The sequence below is a fragment of the Rhinichthys klamathensis genome, unplaced genomic scaffold (assembly GCF_029890125.1).
Source record: "Rhinichthys klamathensis goyatoka isolate OS25496 unplaced genomic scaffold, OSU_Roscu_1.1 h1tg000386l_1, whole genome shotgun sequence".
In the NCBI taxonomy this organism is placed as follows: domain Eukaryota; kingdom Metazoa; phylum Chordata; class Actinopteri; order Cypriniformes; family Leuciscidae; genus Rhinichthys; species Rhinichthys klamathensis.
The window spans coordinates 635158-662053 of record NW_026606890.1 but is presented as its reverse complement, the minus strand read 5'-3'; the positions used below and the strand labels follow the sequence as shown (position 1 = coordinate 662053).

At 40.8% G+C, this 26896-nt stretch overlaps 1 protein-coding gene across 5 annotated transcripts in view; it reads right to left on the bottom strand.

Moving 5' to 3' along the window:
* The window catches only part of slc1a7b (solute carrier family 1 member 7b), an 89736-nt gene that overhangs the window by 9706 nt on the left and 53134 nt on the right, over nucleotides 1–26896 (bottom strand). For all 5 annotated transcript variants that reach the window (XM_056233971.1, XM_056233972.1, XM_056233969.1 and 2 more), the window contains 6 exons: nucleotides 20421–20636; nucleotides 12220–12262; nucleotides 6862–7096; nucleotides 6679–6778; nucleotides 5708–5941; nucleotides 3765–3959 (listed from right to left, as the gene is read on the bottom strand). In XM_056233971.1, coding sequence (XP_056089946.1) covers nucleotides 3765–3959; nucleotides 5708–5941; nucleotides 6679–6778; nucleotides 6862–7096; nucleotides 12220–12262; nucleotides 20421–20636 — 1023 coding nt within the window. The remainder of the gene's footprint in view (nucleotides 1–3764; nucleotides 3960–5707; nucleotides 5942–6678; nucleotides 6779–6861; nucleotides 7097–12219; nucleotides 12263–20420; nucleotides 20637–26896) is intronic.

Below are 26896 nucleotides of genomic sequence, written 5' to 3'. Positions count from 1 at the left end.
CAAACACAGAATGAGCAACTGAACAAAAAACAGCTCTTGCCGGATGCAAGCATATACAACTCGTCCCTCGCAGGCTTAGAAGAACATTAGTCAACTCGAGTGACACACACTCAAGCTTTACCACGTTTTTCAACACACAGTTATATATAATGTGCACTGCTTTGTTGAGCAACAACATATATCGATGTCACACCTCGATCTACACAGTATTTTTAATGCAACAGGATGAATAAAAGTCGCTCTGGTCTTTTCTAGTGAAGTAATGAGGTTCTGATGAGTCCTACCTTGAGGAACCTGTCATTACCTTAAATGGCATTTTCTGTCATGTAATTTGGAATCAGTAATGGACTACAATTTGTAAGTAATAGAAGTAATAGTATAGAATGAGTTCTGTCACTTGTTATATGGTGACTGCAGTAAGTATACGCTGCTATTGCATTGATAACAGTGTGAATGCTGTAAGTTGATAATATAAAAGCTGCATTAAATGCACGCTGATATTGCACTGTATACGTGTGCAGAGTGAATTCTGTAACCTGGTAACATAGGCGTTGCAATAAATGCATCGTGCTATTGCCCTACATGCGTGCAGAGAGAATTCGATAACATGTTAATATGGGCACCGCAATAAATGTTTGTCATTGCTGCACTGCTTATGTGTACAGAGAAAATACACGTATAGGCACTTTAGTACATAGTATGTGCTATTGCACTGCTTACACTTGCAAAATGAATGCAGTAACCTGGTAATACAGGGGCCTGCGATGCATAGTGCTATTGCAATGCAGGTGCTATAACCTCTTAATATGGCCACTGCATTAAATATGTCACTATTGTGCTGCTTACAGAGTAAATGTGCTTGAACACTGTGAATGTGACCTGCTAATATGGGCATTTCAAAACATATATGCAACTATTGCATGAATGTATGCAGCTCTTGTATTGCTTATGTGTGTACAATGAGTGCTGCCACTAAATATACACTGCTATTGCATTGATAACAGTGTGAATGCTGTAAGTTGATAATATAAAAGCTGCATTAAATGCATGCTGAAATTGCACTGTATACGTGTGGACCTGCACAGTGAATTCTGTAACCTGGTAAAATAGGCGTTGCAATAAATGCATTGTGCTATTGCCCAACATATGCGTGCAGAGAGAATTCGATAACATGTTAATATGGGCACCGCAATAAATGTTTGTCATTGTTGCACTGCTTAGCACACTGCATTGTGCTATTGCCCTGCTTATGCATGAAACATGCTCGCTCTTGCTCAACCCCCAACACTGGCAACAGAGCATTTGAAAGCAAGGGATGAGAGAGAGAGACAGACAGTTGATGGATTTTGGGAAGGGTGGGGGGAACAATTGAAAACTGCACAATAATCCTGTGGTAAGACAGCCATGTGACAGCGGAGTTTATCCCTGTAACAGCGCAGCCCAAAATGCTCTCTGGCTCTCTATCCGTATATATCTCCTTACCCTCCATTTCTTCATCTGACCTTTCGTTCGCAAGATTGTGAGGTCTCCATGCCACTCTATGATGTAGTGAACTCTGAAGTATGCACTTCAATTTATGTGCTTGGTGTTCCTTTTAGTCCAGACCGGATGATGGAGGGATAATGCTGCATGCCAACAGATCTAACCAATGGTGGTTCTATCAAGCACGCATGTGAAGCGAACAGAGTCAATTATTTGTAAAACATTTGAATGCCAAGTGAAAATTTCAGATTGTTTCAGAAACTAATTCTATTATATGATATTTCTTGGTCAGGATTAGTAAATGCATATTTGAGCCAGTGTAACTCCTCCTCGCACCGCTCCGAGCGGGATTCGAACCAGCGTTTCTGGCATGTGAGGCGGGCGCACTTTTACTGATTTCAGCAAAAATAGTCACTGAAACTCTGCTATGCATTTGTAACCTGTTAATATGGGCGCCAAAATAAATACCCTGCATGCAACTACTCTTTGTAGTTCAAACTGAGCACAACATGAAACTGTGGTATGGTGATATTGGGGAATATTTATATATTATAGGTGTAGTTTTTTTTTATATATATTTTATATTTGTATACTTTCATTCCTATTGAGACAGTAATGCAACTTGAAATTGCATATAAATTCTTTAAACTGAAGCACTTCAACTTGTATAAATTGAAGGGCCACTTCAACATGTGGGAAGAGCTTTGACGTGGTCAAATCTTTGCATTGTTATTCTGCTACTCTAAAATTGTACAATTGCATAAATAATGGACTGCTATTACGTAACGCTCTTTTGTGCATCATGCAGCTGGATTAAAGAGTCTCTTCAGCTTCATTCGGTCTCTGGATCATGAAGATCTGTATGTGCGAAATACTGTAAATCCAGAGCTAGCCAGTTAGCCAGATTGGTGAACAGATTGATGGGTCAAATAGTGATACATTTCTCATACCAGTGTTATTTTAGTTTTATTGAGATACGATTATAGTTTAAATTAACAATTTAAATTAATTTGGTTGTGTGTATGAATTTTTTTAAATGTCTTTTTTTATTCATTTTTATTTTACTCGTAGTTACTTTACTGCATTAAGTTATACTAAATGAAATGAGAGATATATACATATAATATAAACATATAAACAGAGTTTAAGGTTTTATTTGATTTCAATTAAAGTTCAATTTATTTCAAGTAACAATTATTTTAGGATTTTAGTTTTAGCTAACTGCAATCATTCAGCCTCAAGCATAGTAGTATTTCATTATATTTGCACTTATATTAGTTCTGTCATGACAACTCTCAGAGTCTTTGTCATGGTAATGGATGTGACAATATTGATATGTTTGGTCTTGGTGGAATAGATCTGCTACACTGCTTCTGCTGCTGTTATTTCTGCTACTATTGCTGTTGGTTGTTGCTGTAGAAAAAGTATGGGACTTGCTACTGTTAATACACACACGCCACGCTGCTGTGAGCAAGTAAGACATGCTGCTGCTGTACAATACAGTATACATGAATTACCCGTAGCAGATCTATACAGGTGGAGCTGTAGCCTGGGAAAACCCAGACAACTTCCGGCAAATTTAGATTTGCTCTGAAAGTTAGTCTCGCCAAGAGCTCATTCAAGCCCATTTCCAATCCGTCGAAATCGCGGCACCAATCAGAAACGTTGGGGCGGGCTTTACACGATGACGACAGCGCTGGGATTTTGAAGCAGATTTTGTAGCCTACATTACAAAGATGGATGCCGCCGTCGAACATCACTCGTTCGAATCAGCTATCGCGTCTGTTTTAAGCGATTTGAACGTTTCCTTTTTGTTAAAAACCGAGCAAAGAACAACACTCGGAGATGTTTCTCCGCCGCTCTGCATACGTCATCTCCTTCACCGCTCTGATTGGGTTTAGGTCTATCCGCGACGTCTGTTGGTGACGCTCCTCTGGAAATGATTTGTCTATGACGCTTTGCCAGACCATAACTCAGTTACAACTGAGAATGGTCTGGTTTTAACCAGGCTAGTGGAGCTGGGGAAGGTGGAGGGTTTCTGAAAGCGCACTGCAACTGCTACAGCAAATGCTAACCAAGTATTTGGTGGCTGACCAGCTCATTGGCTACTGATACAGCAGGAACCAATCAGCTGTGCCCTAGAATGATGTGATTGCGAGCAAGGACCAATCAGCCACCGCCATCTAGAGTTTCATGACAGAACTTTGTATTTCAATAAAACCCTTTTATGGGGGGAAAAAAATCAAAGAGAAACTTTAAATTACTTAAATTTGCAAACAAACCTGATAGTGATGATTTGGCCAAAGTCTAGTTCGTAGTTGTTGACTTGGGCGATAAAAATGGCTGCCACCGCCTCATACAGCGCAGTGCCGTCCATGTTGATGGTGGCTCCCACGGGAAGCACGAAGCGAATGATCCGCCGGTCGATGTGATTGTTCTCCAGCAGGCACTTGAAGGTGATAGGCAGAGTGGCAGAACTGCAGATGGAAAAGGATCTCGTGTTAAAACTCATGTCTCATTCAGGGTTACTATTGTTAAATAAAACTAAAACATTTCTGGTAAAAAAAAAATACACCTGGTATAAAATAATATAAAATATTAGAATGAAAATCAGATTCATTGCCTTGGCAATAAATTGAAATTTGAAGCACTAAAAATATTACCAGGAAATAAATAAAAATCTAAATTTAACTAAAACTACAAATGAAAAATAAATTAAAGCTAAATAGCAATATAAAAAAAAAACAGTAAACTAATAAAATGACTAAAATCTTCATGAAAATGAAAACTAAAAGCTAATATAAAATTTCAATAAAACTAAAATAACACTCCATCCAGAAGAGATTTCAACAACTTAGTTTTACCTAAATACCAAAGTCTGCAATCAGAAGATCTCAATATGAACTCAAACATATTCTAACTCCTATAATTCAACATTTGTTCTAACACTTACATGTTTGTTTATTAGATTTATTGGTTTAGTTTTGTGGCTAATCTTATTCATATATATATATACAGCTAGCATCAGAAACACAATTTGCCATTCTGAGAAAATCCACATTTTTATCTCCATAATCCAGGTAGAAAAATGCTAATAAAGATGGTGTGCAAATTCCGTGTGACCCAAAATATTTCACCACCTGTTGCAACAGATTCTCTTCATATTGTATAACCGGTTGACCTCACACAACAAAATATTCATGTGCAAACGTTCAAATGATGCAACTACTGCTAGAAAGACCGAGGTTGTTATGAATAAATTACAGATGAGTGTTGTGTGGTGGAGCTATGTTTTTAAGTGTATAATATTGCACAACAGAGAGAAAAATCACAACCATTATACTTTTTTTATTCATTTTTCTTTTGGACACAACATGTGAACTAAATTCATTGATGAAATTTCTCATGTGTATGAGTGCTTGTGCAATATTTATAATGTTTTGGCTCTCTCTATCCTGGACGCAGGGTCACAACCTCCTCCCGATGGTGTGTAGGTCAAAATTACAGCTTTACAGATTACAGCAATCTGTAAGCACTCCAAACATCATACACAAAACCTCTCAAGACACACACTTTCCTGGGAAACAAACCGTATAATGGCAGAAAACATGTTCATTGAGTGGAAAATGAATGGGATCGTTACTGTAACAGTTAAAATGAATGTTTGTGTTGTAATTTATGGGTATACTGCTATGATATTGTACTTTTACTGCTAGGAAATTTTACGTTTCAGTTTTTCTTTTTCTTTTTTACTTAATCGGAATGGTATGAAACTGGGTAAAGGTTTTCACACACACACACCACACACACACACGCTAAAAATTCAGCTTTGATCACAGGAATTAATTATATTAAAATATAAAACAGTTATTTTAAAATGTATAATAATATTTCACAACATACTGTTTTTTTACTGATGCGCATAAGAGAATTCTTTCATAAACAATAAAAAAAAAATCTTATTGACCCCACATTTTGAACAGTATCTATGTAAATGATGGTATTATCCATCAAAGCAGCTAATACCACAAAACACCACAGAATTTATTAAATGTGTTGCTAATACTGACATTTGCGCTGTTTTACGACCAAAACTGGTCACTTCTGGAGGATGGTGTCATTAAGGAACTGGCTTTTGTTAGATAAAGGGATTTTGCCAAAGAAGACTAACAGGATGAATGTGATGTTTGTGTTCGTCCTTGGCTGGTGTTGGTGTGTGTTGTACCTGGAGGACGTGGCCAGTGAGATGAGCAGCGCCTGCAGGATTCCTCGGATGTAGACAATGGGGCTCTTCTTGGTGATGAAGAAGTACATGCTGGGGAGGATGAAGAGGCCGTGCAGAATGAGGCCCATCACCACAGTTATAGCGTAAAAGCCGAGCTTCTTCCCCATCGCCGACGGGTCGCTCATCTCCAGGATCTTACCGGCCACCAGAAACACGATGCCAAACGGGAAGTACCTGCACAGAAACAATATATTCAAAATGTATCCTATTGCTTAACCACATAAAGCCTACTGTATCATATTTGAAACAAAAGTTTATAAGGCCCCTAAATGATCAATATGATCAAAACTTTGCTGAAGAACCTGTTGCACATGAACGATCTACCAAATGTCATTTGAGTGATAGTTCATACATTTCTTTAGCAAGTAAAAGGCCATTTAGTATAATTGCTAGTCTTTTAGCTATGAATTCTTTACTGATATACGCAAAAAATTACGCAAATAATTTTTATATTGTTAGTGATATTTCAAGATGAACACTTACTGGACTGAAGCAACTTAGGTTTATTTGATTATCCATACATCTTTTTTTTTTTTGAAACAATACAATGTATCAAATATGATCCATCAGGCTTTTGAGGAAGGTTTATTTGTTCATCTCTCAATAATCATTGTATTGCATTGAATTATATGTTGTAAAACTACAGAGCTTTGGTCATTAAATTGCATATTTTTGCTCAGTTTGTTTTGCTGTTATTCCTCTTCGAGTATGAGCTCCATATTCTCACTATATATGCATTAAAAAAACAAAAACTCTTTCCTAATTTGTCTAAATGTTCAATAAACTAGATTTTTCTTACTATCTCTCCATCTTTACAAGGTTAAGTAGGTAATGTTTTAACCTTCTTAACATTAAGATCAAAGCAAAATAAATAAATAAATTCATTTTTATAACAAAAAAAAAAATCTTACCAGATGACAATCGCAACGATTTTCAGCACCGCTTCATTTAGACTTTGGCAAAAGTTAACCAGTGCACTGCCGTTAGGACCCATTCTGCCCAACATTATGCCTGCGCAAAAATGACCAGCGATATGCAAATGTGAGATATAATAAAAATATGAACACATATTTCATTTGTTGCAGTATTCTCACCCATGGTGGCAGAGAAAATGACAATCCCCAAGACGTTCATGCCCTCACTGGTGCCAGGAAGCGTTCGCATCACCACGTCAGGAGGCGGGGTCAAATCCAGCTGAAAGTTCTGGATGTCCGTCCCATTGTCGTCCTGTATCCCGTAGATGAGCGTGCGGCGAGTGGTGCTCTCCATCAGACTGGTGGCCACTGTCGCCTTGGCCGACTTCATTATGGGCACACTGTTGGTACGATACTAAAGAGACAAGTTTTTTTAATGAATCTCTTTTTGTTTTACTTCAGTTTGTCAAGCACATTGTGATCAGTGGCGGATTTAGCAAATTGGGGGCCCAAGGCGAAGGTAGTGTGGGGCCCCCCCATCCGATCTTTAAAAGAGAACGAAAAAAAAAAAGTCAGATTTTTTTTTTTTTAAATAAACTATTAAATGGCACTTTCTGGAGAGTTTTGTGCAAAGAAATATAGAAAAAAAGTAGGTCTAGCAAGTCTTATATTTCTGTAATTCACAGAGATCAAACACAAATATGCTGACTGAATAGATTGCTAGTTGAGAAACACTGCTTTAATTAATGTTTTTATGATGACTTTGTGAAAGGTTAACTAAACAGCATAAGCCGTCTTCCTGCTGGCCAGTAAGTTATTTGGCAAATTTCATTCGTATTATGTTATTGTTTTTGCTAGTGTTATACATTTCTTACAGATAATCACGATGATCATTGCGTTTGTCTTACTACCGAATGTGGTAGCTTTATGCAATTACAGTTTGTCTATAAGCTTTTTTTTATTAATGCAGACAGTAAAATGTTGCCAGATATTGCTACGAAAAACAAGAAAACAAAATAATAATAATCCGAAATAAGTTCAAAGCTTGTGTTTTGCAAATAAGATTAATATATCACTAACCCTAACATGCAACTTTCCACTTTAATAATTTCCTAAAGTGTCACATTAAATCAGAAAAAACAAGTCTAGAAGACTACTGCCACCTATCCATTAGGTGGATCTGGCAACACGGAGGCTGCACGCGCGCCCTCACTCACAGCGCGCTCTCAAGCCCCGTTCACTGCGCTAGCTTCTCGCAGCAACATGCATTGCAAACACTCATATGAGGTGGTTTAAACGGCTAATTAATCATTCAGAGAGCTTGACATTTTATTTTTGAATTTAAAAAATGACAGAGTTCCGGACCTCGGTCACCTTATAGCTGGCTACGGCCATGGACTTGTAACATATCGTTAGCACATACCGGGCATCACAAAAAAGTTTGTTACCTTCTGCAATTTTGCTAAAAACGTTTTGCTTTCCTCCCGCTTCCTGCCTTTTCAGCACCGCTTGGGTAGCTTCTCTGTCTGTCACTCTGTAGCCTACTCTGTCTGTCAATAACTTATTTTTCTCCGTCAGTTTTTTTGGCGTATTAGCCTTGTCACTTTCGCACGCAGAAAGTGAGATAATGGAATAGTCCAATGTAGTGAGGTGGGGGGCCCCCTCCTGTCTGCGACACTAATGATTTGATGCCTTTTTTCGCAAATGTTTTTTAGAAATATATAATTTGCGAAAAGTAAAAAATAAATAAAAACTTAAGCATAATTTAATGGGGCATTTTGGGGGCCCCTAGGTAGCTCGGGGCCCAAGGCAATTGCCGACCTTTGCCTAATGGTTAAGTCCGCCCCTGATTGTGATCAAAGCAGAAGCTCCTCAAATGCAAATGCAAAAATCTCTCCATTACGGTTTTTGTGTACAGACGGCAACGTTGTCAAATCGATCCCCGTTAAAGCTCCTGTAGGTAACTTTTGAAAACATGTATTTGCTAAAACTGTCATTATGTCCTGACAGTAGAATATGAGACAGATAATCTGTGTAAAAATCAAGCTCCTCTGGCTTCTCCCAGTGGTCCTATTGCCATTTGCTAGAAATACACGCTCCCGGTCAGAAACAACCAATCAGAGCCAGGAGGAATGTCTTAGCAGTGTCAATCACGCTCGTGTACGCGCAGATCACACCCCTCTCTTGCACAGCGCGAGCCTTCGTTCAAACTCAAGATTGCCGGCGTGCTGCAGCTGTGCTTATGACGGAGAAACAACCTAAACTGCCAATTCTCGAGTGACACCTGCTCATAAAACAAAGAGGTAAAAGGAAAAAGACCGATGACGATAAACAAGCGAAAAAGAAAGAATTACACAGAGCCCATTGACTCGGTGTCAAAACTCTAGCCGCATAACATGTAGATAAAATGTCACGCACTCTGCTAAGCAACAATTGAAACCTGTTAATTCACTGGCTTGTCATGTTGCTGAAATAATGTACTAGCACACCTTATCTAGCATTATATATCGCTAGAATAATTACTTACATACTGTAACGTTAGTTACCGTTATATTAACGTTATCTTACTAGCTATTTATAACTTATAGAAAGAGTGCACCGTTATAAAGTTACATGTAGGCTATTGGAAAATACATAATGATTTGAGGACCAAGTTTGTAGTCAAAGTATGGGCAGGCCATAGTCAATGTAAAGCATATTATTGACGTTTAGTCCCTATTAGTGAATGTGCCATATAACTTTCTATCCGCCGTTATCGGTGGCCCTGTTTACTAGCCTGCGCGTTCATGACAGGCTCCGCTGTGGAGGACGAGCTGTGGAGGGAGGGCTGTAGCGCAGCAGAGAGCAAGGAGGTGGGACCTGTAAGTTGTGCTTGTTAAAATTTTCAGGCTAAGTCAACGTTTTCTCAAAACTCCCTACTGCAGCTTTAACACTGATCTGCGAAAACACTGCCAGGCCAGTAGGTGGCGATGTCACATTGTAAAGAAACACAATAGACTGAACATATAATATGTCTGTTCAGGCAGCACTTTCACAAATTGTCATTTTTGTAGTTTACACAGAGATGCTAACGCTGTCCTTTTCAAAAACGTGCACTTTGAAACCTGTTTTCAAAAGTTTGCATGTTCAGGCCTTCAAAATGCCATTGTCGTGTAATTGAATGACTAAAACGCATACAAGGTTTTCTGTTTTTAGTTGAAAACACTGTCATGTAAATGGCCCCTTAGTCAGCAATCCTAATCGCAGAGCATCTAACCTGCTTCATCAGGATTTTTGCCAAATGTTTAAACATTCCTAAATCAAAATGCATTTACTCGTTTATACACTCAAGACATGAGAAAAATGTTTTCTCTTTAATTTTTTTCTTTTTTTTTTACTCCATTGGAAAATATTTTTTCTTGTTTTAAGTTTAAATCACTTAAAGGGATAGTTCACGCAAAAATTCTGTCAGTAATTACTCACCCTCATGTTGTTCAACCCCGTAAGACTTTCGTTCATCTTCGGAACACAAATTAAGATATTTGTGATTAAATCTGAGAGCTGGATCACTCCTCCATAGGCTTCTTAAGGGATCGAAACTGGCCGGCCCAGAAGTTATGAAAGACATTGTTAAAATAGTCCGAGTGACGACAGTGGCTCAACCTTAAGTTTATCAAGCGACGGGAATACTTTTTGTGCGCAAAAACAAACAAAAATAACGACTTTTTTCAACTATGGTTTTGCCTTGTTTTGCTTAATGTGTTTTTATCTGTTGTAAAAGCCCCTATGGACAGGTGTTGAAAATTAGCGCATGTGCTATAACACTTTAAACAATACATCTGGTTCGTCCAATGTTATTGCTATGTCCATATTAAATAAATAAATAAATAAAATAAAATAAATTAATTTCCTTCTCTGTTGGCCTCGAGTGATTTCACGTAGTGATATTGCGCAAAGCTTCTGTGTTGCACGTCACACCCAGGCTCACTATTGGCCGACGCTGGTCATGTGTGTGATGCGTGTGACGTACACTACGTGAAATATCACGGCCCACAGAGAAGGAAATTAATAGTTGAATAAAGTCGTTATTTTTGTTTGTTTTTTTGCGCACAAAAAGTATTCTCGTCGCTTGACAAACTTAAGGTTGAGCCACTGTAGTCACTCGCACTATTTTTAACGATGTCTTTCATAACTTTTGGGCCGGCCAGTTTCGATCCCTTAGAAGCCTATGGAGGAGTGAGACAGCTCTCAGATTTAATAAAAAATATCTTAATTTGTGTTCCGAAGATGAACGAAAGTCTTACGGGGTTGGAACAACATGAGGGAGAGTAATTACTGACAGAGTTTTCATTTTTGGGTGAACTAACCCTTTAATTTTGATCAAAAATATTTTATGTCTTAAGTCATTTTGGTTTCTTCAGTTAATGTATCTTGATTTAAGAATGTTTAGATATTTGTCCTGGAAAACAAGACAAAAAGACTGAAAAAGAAAATCACTGTTGCAGTGCATGATTATTCACATCTACTGTAGGTGCTCATGCGAGTGTTAAAGGAGAACTCCGGCGCAAAATGAACCTTTGGTCTAATTACACATTGTTACCTAGTCAACCGTTATCTGAGATTTGTTTTCATGATTATCGAATGTAAATAGTTTTATCTCTAAAAACAGTTTAGCCTATAAAGCTAGTATAACGCTAGTATATTGGGCATAGTGTAATGACAAATAAAAATCGCTTGTTAATACCACTAACAAGGCTGAAAATAGACCCACACTAACACGGTAGCATAATGAGGGTCCCTACCTTCAAACCGAAGCATTGAGAACTTTGTAAGTGTCCAGACAGTTTAATAAGAAGATATTTTAAACATACAGTCAACTTCGCGTATACAGGCAGAATCCATCTTTGAAATACAGCCTTTACCAGTCGATCTACGAACACCGATCCAAGTGCGCTGGTAAGAATGTGAACGAGCTATAAGTTGTGATAAGGTGAGCGCGAACAGCAGGCTTGGATCGGCGTTCGTAGATCGACTGGTAAAGGCTGTATTTCAAAGATGGATTCTGCCTGTATACGCGAAGTTGACTGTATGTTTAAAATATCTTCTTATTAAACTGTCTGGACACTGACAAAGTTCTCAATGCTTCGGTTTGAAGGTAGGGACCCTCATTATGCTACCGTGTTAGTGTGGGGCTATTTTGAGCCTTGTTAGTGGTATTAACAAGCGATTTTTATTTGTCATTACACTATGCCCAATATACTAGCGTTATACTAGCTTTATAGGCTAAACTGTTTGTAGAGATAAAACTATTTACATTCGATAATCATGAAAACAAATCTCAGATAACGGTTGACTAGGTAACAATGTGTAATTAGACCAAAGGTTCATTTTGCGCCGGAGTTCTCCTTTAACAAAAGCAGTGGCTGCATCTGAATCGCAGATTCTCAAGTATGCATTCATGTTTCATGTATTCATTTGATGGTTCATAATCAAATGTTCACATTATAACACATTATAAGGAGAGTGACTAATAATTCATGGCTAACTGTTGATTCTTACCTGTTGAAATGTGGCTTGAACGAGGTTGGCTGGAAACATGTTTCTGTTCAGGGACATAAAATATATTAAAGTTAGATGAGTACTTGAGTGTCTTTAAACTATTGAATGCTTTTATTAAAATATTTCTAGAAAGCATAACATGCACACACTTCTAGCATCCTTCATAAAAACTGTCCTTGCAGCTCCTCAGTTTGTGAACGAAAACAAAAAACACAATGAATGAAGGCCAACTTCAAAAAAAAAAATCTGCTGTTGAAAGATGTTGACATTGTTAGAGAAGATATTTTTACATTATCCATTATGGGGTGAATTCATGAATTCAAGAATTTACGTTATTGAACATATACATTTTGTAATTTTATATATAACATGTTATAACATGTTATATATAACACTCAAATTTTAGGGATAGTTGCATAGTATTTCTGTCATTAATTACTCACACTCATTTAATTACAAACCCGTGATACTTTCATTCATCTTCAGAACACAAATGAAGATATTTTTAATGAAATCTGAGAGTTTTCTGTGGCTCCATTGACAGCTACGCAACTACAACTTTGAAGCCTCAAAATGTTTATAAAGAGATTGTAAAACTTATCCATATGAATTGAGTGGTTTAGTCCAAATTTTATTAAGAGAATCGATGCCTTTACATAACGAACAGATTGGATTTAGGCTTTTATTCACATATAAACATTGATCAGCGAATATAAACAGAAGCTCAACCGAACCAGCTTGACGTGCAAGAATGAACCTCTTGCTGAAGCTCAAACGTGCTGCGTATCACGAGAATGAACCTCATTGGTTCCTGCTGAAGCTCAAACGTGCTGCGCAACACAAAAATGAACCTCATTGGTTCCTGCTGAAGCTCAAACGTGCTGCGTAACACGAGAATGAACCTCATTGGTTCTTGAGGAAGCTCAAACGTGCTGCGTAACACAAGAATGAACCTCATTGGTTCCTGCAGAAGCTCAAACGTGCTGCGCAACACAAGAATGAACCTCATTGGTTCCTGCAGAAGCTCAAACGTGCTGCGTAACACAAGAATGAACCTCATTGGTTCTTGAGGAAGCTCAAATGTGCTGCGTAACACGAGAATGAACCTCATTGGTTCTTGAGGAAGCTCAAACGTGCTGCGCAACACGAGAATGAACCTCATTGGTTATTGCTGAAACTCAAACGTGCTGCGTAACACGAGAATGACCTCATTGGTTCTTGCAGAAGCTCAAACGTGCTGCATAACACGAGAATGAACCTCATTGGTTCTTGCTGAAGCTCAAACGTGCTGCGTAACACGAGAATGAACCTCATTGGTTCTTGCTGAAGCTCAAACGTGCTGCGTAACACGAGAATGAACCTCATTGGTTATTGCTGAAACTCAAACGTGCTGCGTAACACGAGAATGAACCTCATTGGTTCTTGCTGAAGCTCAAACGTGCTGCGTAACACGAGAATGAACCTCATTGGTTCTTGCTGAAGCTCAAACGTGCTGCGTAACACGAGAATGACCTCATTGGTTCTTGCTGAAGCTCAAACGTGCTGCGTAACACGAGAATGAACCTCATTGGTTCTTGCTGAAGCTCAAACGTGCTGCGTAACACGAGAATGAACCTCATTGGTTCTTGCTGAAGCTCAAACGTGCTGCGTAACACGAGAATGAACCTCATTGGTTCTTGCAGGAGCTCAAACGTGCAGCGCAACACGAGAATGAACCTCATTGGTTCTTGAGGAAGCTCAAACGTGCTGCGTAACACGAGAATGAACCTCATTGGTTCTTGCAGGAGCTCAAACATGCAGCGCAACACGAGAAAGAACCTCATTGGTTCTTGCTGAAGCTCAAACGTGCTGCGCAACACGAGAAAGAACCTCATTGGTTCTTACTGAAGCTCAAACGTGCTGCGTAACACGAGAATGAACCTCATTGGTTCCTGCAGAAGCTCAAATGTGCTGCGCAACACAAGAATGAACCTCATTGGTTCCTGCAGAAGCTCAAACGTGCTGCGTAAACACACGAGAATGAACCTCATTGGTTCCTGCTGAAGCTCAAACGTGCTGCGCAACACGAGAATGAACCTCATTGGTTCCTGCTGAAGCTCAAACGTGCTGCGTAACACGAGAATGAACCTCATTGGTTCCTGCTGAAGCTCAAACGTGTGCGTTAACACACGAGAATGAACCTCATTGGTTCCTGCTGAAGCTCAAACGTGCTGCGCAAATCGAGAATGAACCTCATTGGTTTTTGCTGAAGCTCAAACGTGCTGCGTAAACACACGAGAATGAACCTCATTGGTTCCTGCTGAAGCTCAAACGTGCTGCGTAACACGAGAATGAACCTCATTGGTTCTTGCTGAAGCTCAAACGTGCTGCGTAACACGAGAATGAACCTCATTGGTTCTTGCTGAAGCTCAAACGTGCTGCGTAACACGAGAATGAACCTCATTGGTTCTTGCTGAAGCTCAAACGTGCTGCGTAACACGAGAATGAACCTTATTGGTTCCTGCTGAAGCTCAAACTTGCTGCGTAACACGAGAATGAACCTCATTGGTTCCTGCTGAAGCTCAAACTTGCTGCGTAACACGAGAATGAACCTCATTGGTTCTTGCTGAAGCTCAAACTTGCTGCGTAACACGAGAATGAACCTCATTGGTTCTTGCTGAAGCTCAAACTTGCTGCGTAACACGAGAATGAACCTCATTGGTTCTTGCTGAAGCTCAAACTTGCTGCGTAACACGAGAATGAACCTCATTGGTTCTTGCTGAAGCTCAAACGTGCTGCGTAACACGAGAATGAACCTTATTGGTTCCTGCTGAAGCTCAAACTTGCTGCGTAACACGAGAATGAACCTTATTGGTTCTTGCTGAAGCTCAAACGTGCTGCGTAACACGAGAATGAACCTCATTGGTTCCTGCTGAAGCTCAAACGTGCTGCGTAACACGAGAATGAACCTCATTGGTTCTTGCTGAAGCTCAAACGTGCTGCGTAACACGAGAATGAACCTCATTGGTTCTTGAGGAGCTCAAACGTGCTGCGCAACACGAGAATGAACCTCATTGGTTCTTGCTGAAGCTCAAACGTGCTGCGTAACACGAGAATGAACCTCATTGGTTCCTGCTGAAGCTCAAACGTGCTGCGTAAACGCACGAGAATGAACCTCATTGGTTCCTGCTGAAGCTCAAACGTGCTGCGTAAACGCACGAGAATGAACCTCATTGGTTCTTGCTGAAGCTCAAACGTGCAGCGCAACACGAGAATGAACCTCATTGGTTCTTGCAGGAGCTCAAACTTGCAGCGCAACACGAGAATGAACCTCATTGGTTCTTGCAGGAGCTCAAACGTGCTGCGTAACACGAGAATGAACCTCATTGGTTTCTGCAGAAGCTCAAACGTGCTGCGTAACACGAGAATGAACCTCATTGGTTCTTGCAGGAGCTTAAACGTGCTGCGCAACACGAGAATGAACCTCATTGGTTCTTGCAGGAGCTCAAACGTGCTGCGTAACACGAGAATGAACCTCATTGGTTCTTGCTGAAGCTCAAACGTGCTGCGTAACACGAGAATGAACCTTATTGGTTCCTGCTGAAGCTCAAACTTGCTGCGTAACACGAGAATGAACCTCATTGGTTCTTGCTGAAGCTCAAACGTGCTGCGTAACACGAGAATGAACCTCATTGGTTCCTGCTGAAGCTCAAACGTGCTGCGTAACACGAGAATGAACCTCATTGGTTCTTGCTGAAGCTCAAACGTGCTGCGTAACACGAGAATGAACCTCATTGGTTCTTGAGGAGCTCAAACGTGCTGCGCAACACGAGAATGAACCTCATTGGTTCTTGCTGAAGCTCAAACGTGCTGCGTAACACGAGAATGAACCTCATTGGTTCCTGCTGAAGCTCAAACGTGCTGCGTAAACACACGAGAATGAACCTCATTGGTTCCTGCTGAAACTCAAACGTGCAGCGCAACACGAGAATGAACCTCATTGGTTCTTGCAGGAGCTCAAACTTGCAGCGCAACACGAGAATGAACCTCATTGGTTCTTGCTGAAGCTCAAACGTGCTGCGTAACACGAGAATGAACCTTATTGGTTCCTGCTGAAGCTCAAACTTGCTGCGTAACAAGAGAATGAACCTCATTGGTTCTTGCTGAAGCTCAAACGTGCTGCGTAACACGAGAATGAACCTCATTGGTTCTTGCAGGAGCTCAAACTTGCAGCGCAACACGAGAATGAACCTCATTGGTTCCTGCTGAAGCTCAAACGTGCTGCGTAACACGAGAATGAACCTCATTGGTTCTTGCTGAAGCTCAAACGTGCTGCGTAACACGAGAATGAACCTCATTGGTTCTTGAGGAGCTCAAACGTGCTGCGCAACACGAGAATGAACCTCATTGGTTCTTGCTGAAGCTCAAACGTGCTGCGTAACACGAGAATGAACCTCATTGGTTCTTGCTGAAGCTCAAACGTGCTGCGTAAACACACGAGAATGAACCTCATTGGTTCCTGCTGAAGCTCAAACGTGCTGCGCAACACGAGAATGAACCTCATTGGTTCTTGCTGAAGCTCAAACGTGCAGCGCAACACGAGAATGAACCTCATTGGTTCTTGCAGGAGCTCAAACTTGCAGCGCAACACGAGAATGAACCTCATTGGTTCTTGCAGGAGCTCAAACGTGCTGCGTAACACGAGAATGAACCTCATTGGTTTCTGCAGAAGCTCAAACGTGCTGCGTAACACGAGAATGAACCTCATTGGTTCTTGCTGAAGCTCAAACGTGCTGCGTAACACGAGAATGAACCTCATTGGTTCTTGCTGAAGCTCAAACGTGCTGCGTAACACGAGAATGAACCTCATTGGTTCCTGCAGAAGCTCAAACGTGCTGCGCAACACAAGAATGATCCTCATTGGTTCTTGCAGAAGCTCAAACGTGCTGCGTAACACGAGAATGAACCCCATTGGTTCTTGAGGAAGCTCAAACGTGCTGCGTAACACGAGAATGAACCTCATTGGTTCTTGAGGAAGCTCAAACGTGCTGCGTAACACGAGAATGAACCTCATTGGTTCTTGAGGAAGCTCAAATGTGCTGCGTAACACGAGAATGAACCTCATTGGTTCTTGCTGAAGCTCAAACGTGCTGCGCAACACGAGAATGAACCTCATTGGTTCTTGCTGAAGCTCAAACGTGCTGCGTAACACGAGAATGAACCTCATTGGTTCTTGCTGAAGCTCAAACGTGCTGCGTAACACGAGAATGAACCTTATTGGTTCCTGCTGAAGCTCAAACGTGCTGCGTAACACGAGAATGAACCTCATTGGTTCCTGCTGAAGCTCAAACGTGCTGCGCAACACGAGAATGAACCTCATTGGTTCTTGAGGAGCTCAAACGTGTTGCGCAACACGAGAATGAACCTCATTGGTTCTTGCTGAAACTCAAACGTGCTGCGCAACACGAGAATGAACCTCATTGGTTCTTGCTGAAGCTCAAACGTGCTGCGCAACACGAGAATGAACCTCATTGGTTCTTGCTGAAGCTCAAACGTGCTGCGTAACACGAGAATGAACCTCATTGGTTCTTGCTGAAACTCAAACGTGCTGCGCAACACGAGAATGAACCTCATTGGTTCTTGCTGAAGCTCAAACGTGCTGCGCAACACGAGAATGAACCTCATTGGTTCTTGCTGAAGCTCAAACGTGCTGCGTAACACGAGAATGAACCTCATTGGTTCTTGCTGAAGCTCAAACGTGCTGCGCAACACGAGAATGAACCTCATTGGTTCTTGAGGAGCTCAAACGTGCTGCGCAACACGAGAATGAACCTCATTGGTTCTTGCTGAAGCTCAAACGTGCTGCGCAACACGAGAATGAACCTCATTGGTTCTTGCTGAAGCTCAAACGTGCTGCGTAACACGAGAATGAACCTCATTGGTTCTTGCTGAAACTCAAACGTGCTGCGCAACACGAGAATGAACCTCATTGGTTCTTGTTGAAGCTCAAACGTGCTGCGCAACACGAGAATGAACCTCATTGGTTCTTGCTGAAGCTCAAACGTGCTGCGTAACACGAGAATGAACCTCATTGGTTCTTGCTGAAGCTCAAACGTGCTGCGCAACACGAGAATGAACCTCATTGGTTCTTGAGGAAGCTCAAACGTGCTGCGTAACACGAGAATGAACCTCATTGGTTCTTGCTGAAGCTCAAACGTGCTGCGCAACACGAGAATGAACCTCATTGGTTCTTGCTGAAGCTCAAACGTGCTGCGCAACACGAGAATGAACCTCATTGGGTCCACAATTCTAAAAACAACGTAGCATTTTTCAGTGAAAAAAACCTAATAGCACCAGAGCGTTAAAGCAACACCAAGTAACTTTTCCTCAGCGGTCGCCCTACAGGTTGGAAGCGGAATTGTCCATTGCCGCTGTCGTAAATACTTTAGCCTACCGCAACCTACTGTCGCACGCACGCTCGTGGTTTATCCAGCACCGGCTTTGGAATCAACGATGTCCACAGACAAGCTAGAGTATGTTAAATGATTTCATGAAAGTATGATGTATTGCGACATAAGAAACGAAGAAAAACAAAATAATGACTATTGTAACGCTTGACGTAAATTAAGTCAAATTTGTAGTCTTCTTATGTCTCATTAGAACTACAGAAACGCGACCCGATCTGGGAGTCTTACATAGCGTGGTTATAGCAGATATAGGACCGCAAAGTGAATTTGAATTGTGTTAAAATAATGAATTGTGTTAAAATAATGTTTCCGATTTTGGAAACATTATTTTAAGGTAAAAAATCTTACTTAGTGTTGCTTTAAGTGGTATTTTTTGGGGGATATTATTTTTACGTGGGCAGGAATGAACAATGACATTGCAAAGCATTTTTATCTGTCATTTTAATGAAATAAATTATTAAACCAAATAATCCTGCCAGCAGTCCTTGTGAAGGTTCTGTATGTATTGAGAGTCTTTTAAATGGCTTTGTCCACACAAACAACTGTTTACATTACGTTTCTAATAAAATGACCTTCAGCTGATGGAGTGTGTGTAACAATGGAGTGTCATTTATTTTAGTTACGTGGATTCCTGGAGGCGGAAATAATGGCTGCATTTGCTTCAAGCAAAGTCAATAATTTACTTTCTGTGTACAGCTTGTATTAATATAATAGTAGATTAAAGCTACAAACACTGGCATTAGTATAAATGACACAAATATCGAAAAGTTGGTTGATGCGGAGCTCACACAAACAGCGGCACAAAGATGCATTTGGACACTTGAAGTTTAAAGCATTGCATTAGATAACAAAATACGAAACCAAGGGTCATTTATCATAAATAAGTATAGCCGCAAACACACTTTTCAAGCAAAAACACACAAACCTAAAACAACAGATCTAGTGTTGAAGACAGTTAATATTGTGTGACATTGTGTTTGTTTATAGTTAATTTTATTATCTAATGCAATTATTTGCATTGTGTCTTAAGTGTCCAAGTACGTTTAAGGGTCACTGTGCATTTATAAAAACACTCAAATCTACAATAGTTTCCCAATCCTTCTATACGTGTGTTTGTGACTCATTCGAGTGCTCTCAAACAGGTCATGTGAGATTTTGACTGCTATACATTCGATCGAAACACAATCAGGTTGCTGGAGATTGTATCCGTGATGGCAGTTCATTGTAAAATATTACTGACCAAGTTGCTAGTAATTCATAAATCAAATTCTGTTTTTATTTGCCAGGTATTGTTGATAATGAAAATGGCAATTTCCCAGCTAATTTGCTAACGTTTCAATTAAGTTTAAAAATGTGTTTTTCTTAGTAATTAGAATGTTAAGGGATCATTCCGTTATAATTTTGCAAATATTATGGGAACATTACTTTTAAATGTTCTCTGAACATTATAAAACAAGTAGTAACATTTAACAAATGTGAGATGAACATCCAAATAAAACGTTCCATGAACGGTCGATCTATTCATGTTTTTGTGCTAACAGTTTGAGAATGCTATTAAAGACCAGATAACTTAGAATGAACATTCTATTAATGTTACAAGAAGAATGTTTCTTCATAACTTTGATAGAACCTTGCCTGAACGTTCTGAGAACATTCCCTGTTAGCTGGGTTAATATCATGTTTCTTTTGTGTTCCATAGAACATGTGTTCCATGTTCCATGGAATGATGAGGGAGAAACATGAGGGCTTTCTCACCGTATGAGATCCAGGAGAGCATCAGCGGAGCTCATGATGGGTTTCCCGCTGTCCTCTGAATCTTCTTTCTGTGCCATTCCACCTGGATGGATGATCAACACCATGACGATTCCCACCACCACAGCGAGGAAGGTGGTCCACAGGTAGTAGGAGACCGTGATGAGGCCCAGCCGACTGGAACACTTTGCATCCAGCGCCGCCAGACCGGACATCAAACTGACGGAGAGCAGACAGAGATATGTTTAACAGACTTGAGCTGGATAATGACACCCTTGTCTTCTGTAGAGCTGTTTTATTGCTGATTTGACTTTTTCATAATTGACTAATTTTGCTACATTGGCGCTGCTATTGAACTGAATTGAATCAACATTGAACTGACTCAAAGTGAATGAATAATGGCACTATTGCCTTTTGTAAATCTGCAGCTGAAATTAACTTTGTTATTTTTCTGTATATTACTGTGAATCTTCTTTTAAACAATCTGCATTAAAGGCAGGGTAGGCGATTTAATTCAGATTTTTTTTTTGCTATGCTGGTTGAAAGACTCTTCACAATGTATTTGTATTAGGGCTGTCAGTTAAACGCGTTATTAACGGCGTTCATTTTTTTTATCGCGCAATTAGCGGTCTTTTTGGCCTAACAAACTTTGTAGTTTTTTTCACATGCTTTTGCAACAGGACGCCTCATGCGCGGCGCTGCGCTATGAAACCCATTCATTTCGATGGCTTGCGCTGCGCATGAGGACGTTTTGTTGCTTCGTCGACCAAAGCGCAAGCGGATCTAGCTAGACCGGAAACAAAACAACAGGCACACCGCACACACTTGTTTGGGCTTGTGAGCCGGCCAAATAGTTGGTTAACGTTACGTTTTGAGTGGATGACGAGCGCGAGACGCCGAAATGGATGCCAATAAGATTCTGAATTGAAAGTTTACTTTTAAAAAGTTGCCAAATGGTCCCATTGACGAGACCAAAGTGATCTGTGTGTTTTGTCGTTGTGAACTGAGCCATCATCATCGCAGCACGTCCAGTCTGAAACACCCCTTGATGGCCAAGCACACACACACACACACACACACACACACACACACACACACACACACACACACACACACACACACACACACAGCTGATGCGAATTCTCCACCCCCTCGTCAATATCAGGACCTCGTCAGTATTTCTTTCACCCTTTTATTGATGGACAGTGTTACATTGTGTGAGAGATTATTTGCTCCAAGTGAGAATGTTAGTGTGAAATTGAACACAGTATATGCCAATGTTGTTTTCAATAAAAAAACATTTGCACAAAGCAAGCCGATCCACTTTTCCATGTTGATAAGAGCATTAAAATGAGGAAAAATAACAAATGGGACAAAAAGAAATCAAGAGACTTTTAGAATAGATAAAAATTTGCGATTAATCGCACTATGACATTAATCGATTGCGATTAATCACGATTAAATATTTTAATCGTTTGACAGCACTAATTTATATACACTCACCGGCCACTTTATTAGGTACCCCATGCTAGTAACGGGTTGGACCCCCTTTTGCCTTCAGAACTGCCTCAATTCTTCGTGGCATAGATTCAACAAGGTGCTGGAAGCATTCCTCAGGGAGTTTGGTCCATATTGACATGATGGCATCACACAGTTGCCGCAGATTTGTCGGCTGCACATCCATGATGCGAATCTCCCGTTCCACCACATCCCAAAGATGCTCTATTGGGTTGAGATCTGGTGACTGTGGAGGCCATTTTAGTACAGTGAACTCATTGTCATGTTCAAGAAACCAATTTGAAATGATTAGAGCTTTGTGACATGGTGGAAGTAGCCATCATAGGATGGGTACATGGTGGCCATAAAGGGATGGACATGGTCAGAAACAATGCTCAGGTAGGCCGTGGCATTTAAACGATGCCCAATTGGCACTAAGGGGCCTAAAGTGTGCCAGGAAAACATCCCCCACACCATTACACCACCACCACCAGCCTGCACAGTGGTAACAAGGCATGATGGTTCCATGTTCTCATTCTGTTTACGCCAAATTCTGACTCTAACATCTGAATGTCTCAACAGAAATCGAGACTCATCAGACCAGGCAACATTTTTCCAGTCTTCAACTGTTCAATTTTGGTGAGCTCTTGCAAATTGTAGCCTCTTTTTCCTATTTGTAGTGGAGATGAGTGGTACCCGGTGGAGTCTTCTGCTGTTGTAGCCCATCCGCCTCAAGGTTGTGCGTGTTGTGGCTTCACAAATGCTTTGCTGCATACCTCGGTTGTAACGAGTGGTTATTTCAGTCACTGTTGCCCTTCTATCAGCTCGAACCAGTCTGGCCATTCTCCTCTGACCTCTGGCATCAACAAGGCATTTCCGCCCACAGAACTGCCGCTCACTGGATGTTTTTTCTTTTTCGGACCATTCTCTGTAAACCCTAGAGATGGTTGTGCGTGAAAATCCCAGTAGATTAGCAGTTTCTGAAATACTCAGACCAGCCCTTCTGGCACCAACAATCATGCCACGTTCAAAGTCACTCAAATCACCTTTCTTCCCCATACTGATGCTCGGTTTGAACTGCAGGAGATTGTCTTGACCATGTCTACATGCCTAAATGCACTGAGTTGCCGCCATGTGATTGGCTGCTTAGAAATTAAGTGTTAACGAGCAGTTGGACAGGTGTACCTAATAAAGTGGCCGGTGAGTGTATATCTCATATCATATGTGGAAGGCGTGCCATAAAATGTTCGTCCAATCATTGCATTCGGTCCTATCTGCCTATCAACACACGTCATCAGTGCGTTTCATGCTATGTTCATGCAATGAGTTAGACAGACGTCAGTCTCGGAGCACCGCAAACGAAACAGCAGCCGCCTTTTACAGTTTACAACCAAAACAACGAGCTTATACTGCGTTCACAGCATTACTACAGTTATTTGGATGAGATGAAAACACATGATGATATACTCGGAGAGGTTCGTGACTCGAATTTATACGTTACAATGTCAACACTATCAATGGCGAAATGAATCTGCAGCAGTCAGGTGGTACAGGTCAGAGCTCTTTAAGTTGTTAATGTTCATTATTATAGTAATGTTATGTGCTTTGAGACGAGGTAGTTAAAGAAGAAGAAAAAAACATTAACAACAATTATCATCATTGTCATGACATACAAATTAGGCTTGCTACGGTAGTCGGTGTTACCGGTGTTACACGGTGTTGTTCAGTCGCAACACCGGTTTCATCACTTGCCCACTGCGGCACCCGCAAAAAAAATTATGTATATATTTAACGCAATTGACCCTTCGCTAAGCCCCGCCCTCCTTAGTTACTGTTGCTACGCCTGTCAAGCTTTCGCGGCTGCCACGTCTATTACAGTGTGAATGCACCGGTGTCAGACATTCCCAAGGAGATAATTAGTCATTTTTGGCGAACAGGTGAAATATCTGAGAGAGCAAGACAAAAGGGACAGCAGTATGCATTCGAGGGATATATCCACGACATAATATGCAACCGATTAGAGAATAATTTCATCAAAATTGAAGCTAAAGCCTATAACGTTAGGTCCCAGCGCAAGCAGCAGCCGCCTCCTTAGCAGACCATTCACATGGGAAACACAAATTGAACAGCTATGTTCATGCACAGCAGAGTAAGTGAAATGTGAAAATAATCTAATAATTACAAATCAAACAGCTTATCCATCAATCTAACTCCGGGAGAGCCGCGATCGGATTGGGGTAAAGTTACAGGGGTAACGTTAGTAGGCCGTCGATTAACAAAATGCTGAAATGTATGTCAGTGAGCCTCCGTCTTGCCTTTAATCGTCTTATTTTACGTTCAAATATATGCATTATGAACAAAGAACCGCCATTATTTCCAAGCAATAGGCGGTTTTTTGTTTTGTTAATCCTGTTGACATTTAGTTGTGAATGGGTCTCCACACTGCTTGATCCACGCCCTGGATTTCTCCCCTTTGGCTTTTAGGTTTCGGGAAGAGAAAAAATGCCACCCCACCGTCCAAACTTTTAGAATACCGGGTATCAGATTTGCACAATCCATACGCACAACGCGTCGGCATGTTTCCTTCGCTCGAAAGCTTGACAGACCTCCCGCGCCTAGTTACGGTTGCTAAGCCACGATTGGTCAGTGGCGGTTTTCGGGCGTGGCTTAGCGAAGGGTCAATTACGCAGTATCCGTTTTTTTTCTGTTACCCGTTGAGTAGCGTTGTATGAACACGCTCTTATTAATGTGAATGCTTTTAAGACTAAAGAGACCGCGCTGTATGTCCTGCCTATTACACACACACACACACACACACACACACACACACACAAATAGAAAAGACGCGCATCAGGATCGAGTTCTCTTTTGGGCTTGGACAAACCGTAACACACACAAATTATGCCAAAATGTCGGGTTTGTCGAGTGTCCTCATAAGATCAGTCTTAAATGATTTAAATAAAGTCTTAACTGAACGTAGAGATTTGTGAGAAAATGGGACGAGTGTCAGATCGCGTGTCAGCAGCGGCTGGTCTTAAAGTGTCATTACCGTATGTTAATCAAAGAACGATAAGAGAGTAAATTACTCACTCAGACCCGGTGCCAGGAGGATTATTATACCGGTAGCCTAATAATCATGAATGCACTCCGCTATCTTTAACACATCTCCGGCGAACGGCTTCTTCACGCAAAAGAAAAACTCTTCATGAAGCGCAGTGAAATTCAGCGACCCTGATGGATCGAGGTTGTTCGTTAACTTCATTTTTTACGTGCAATTCACACAAGCTCAAAGCGCATGCGAGACTTCTGCGAGTAGTCAAACTTTTATTAATGAAACAGAAAATCAGAGGGAATCATTTCTTTAATGATTTTTTTTTTTTTTTTACTGGTTGGCCGGTCACACGGCTTTAGTTTTCAGTTACGTGACTGGTGCTGTTCTGCCCGTGAAAAAGCGTGCATTTTACATTTGCCTTTAAATTAGCTATCTAAATGGCCCTGCCGGTGATACCGGTATTACCGGTGTTGTCACACGTCGATTAACCGGTGGGAAAATATCCTCACCGTCACATCCCTAATACAAATATGTGTATATCAGTCCCTCAAGGAAAACGTGATTATGCGATCGCATGATTTAGTGCATAATCAGCCAAAGTCCGCATATTTATGCGGGGGCCACATTTTTTCAAATACGCCGCACTTTCGCCGCATGAATTGCCGATTTCCGTGCAAAATATGCGGGGCTTGCATGATTTCATAATCCTCGCATTTTCGTTGCAAAAAAGTTTTCTTCACACAAGAGCAGCCATTTCCCCCTGTTGCCATGGGAACGTTATGAAGTGACGTAATTGCGCGACGTGAACATCATCGAAAAGCTGTGAAACAGGAGCACACTTATTTTTTTATATTTTATTTATTCATTTTTACAGAAGTTGTAAAGCTACAGAACTTGTTTGACTCATCAATGTTTTGTAAGTTTGATGTTTTTATTAAGTTCTGAAATAAAACAAGATGAGAACTGAAATATTCCAGCACTTTCTGTGATGTATATGCTTGCTTATCATAGGAAGTAATAAGAAATGACTCTTTACATTAAGGTAGGAGCCTAGTGAGAACAGGGTGTTGGTCACTTTTTTTTTCTCTTTTTCATCAAACCGCAGTTTTTGCAAGTTCCCGCAATTTCATCGCATAAATATCCCGCATATTCCATCGCATTTTTTAAGAAAACGGGCCGCATAATCAAGGACTTTTGCCCGCAACAATCACAAAAAAACTGTGTTTTTCTGGAAGGACTGGTATATGACCGCCTTTAGAGCAAGAGACATCAACGAATAGTTACATCATCATACCATAGGCTCCGCCCACTGGCGTTCAGTTAACGGCTGACACCTGTCTGACTCTGCACCAGAGGCAGTGTTGCGTCAAAAGCAAATAGAAGCCATTATAATCACTGATGATGTCTACACTGGATATACAGGCGCTTGAGTCTGTGATAACAGGACAAATGGAAGTGTGAAAGAACGTTCGCTTTGTCGCGTCCATGTAAACAGCTCATTTGTGTCTCTACAGACTTCAGAAGTATCCCAGCATCAGGAACAAGTGGATGGTTTATTTTTGGATTATATGTTTGTTCGGAGCATTTCACTTTTGGTTTGAATTTTAATTGAGGCACAGTGTAACGGAGAGTAGGCCACGTAAAAACAGTCACTTATGGTCAGGGAAAAAATGCGTCATAGGTGTAGAATATGGCCTTGGATCCTTGAATTGTTTTATTCTGCAGCATCTTGTCACATCCTGATGGTATTTTAGAAGACCACGTTTTGACCCACATTTTGACCTTTCAAGGCCTTTTAACAGGATTTTTTTTAGGGTGCCTATAAAAAGCACATCATTGTCCACCCGCGCTCATCCCTCTGGGAATACAGCTAAATCTCACTACACACGAGCAGTCAGTCAACCACACAAAAGCTGCGAGATTAGCGCTG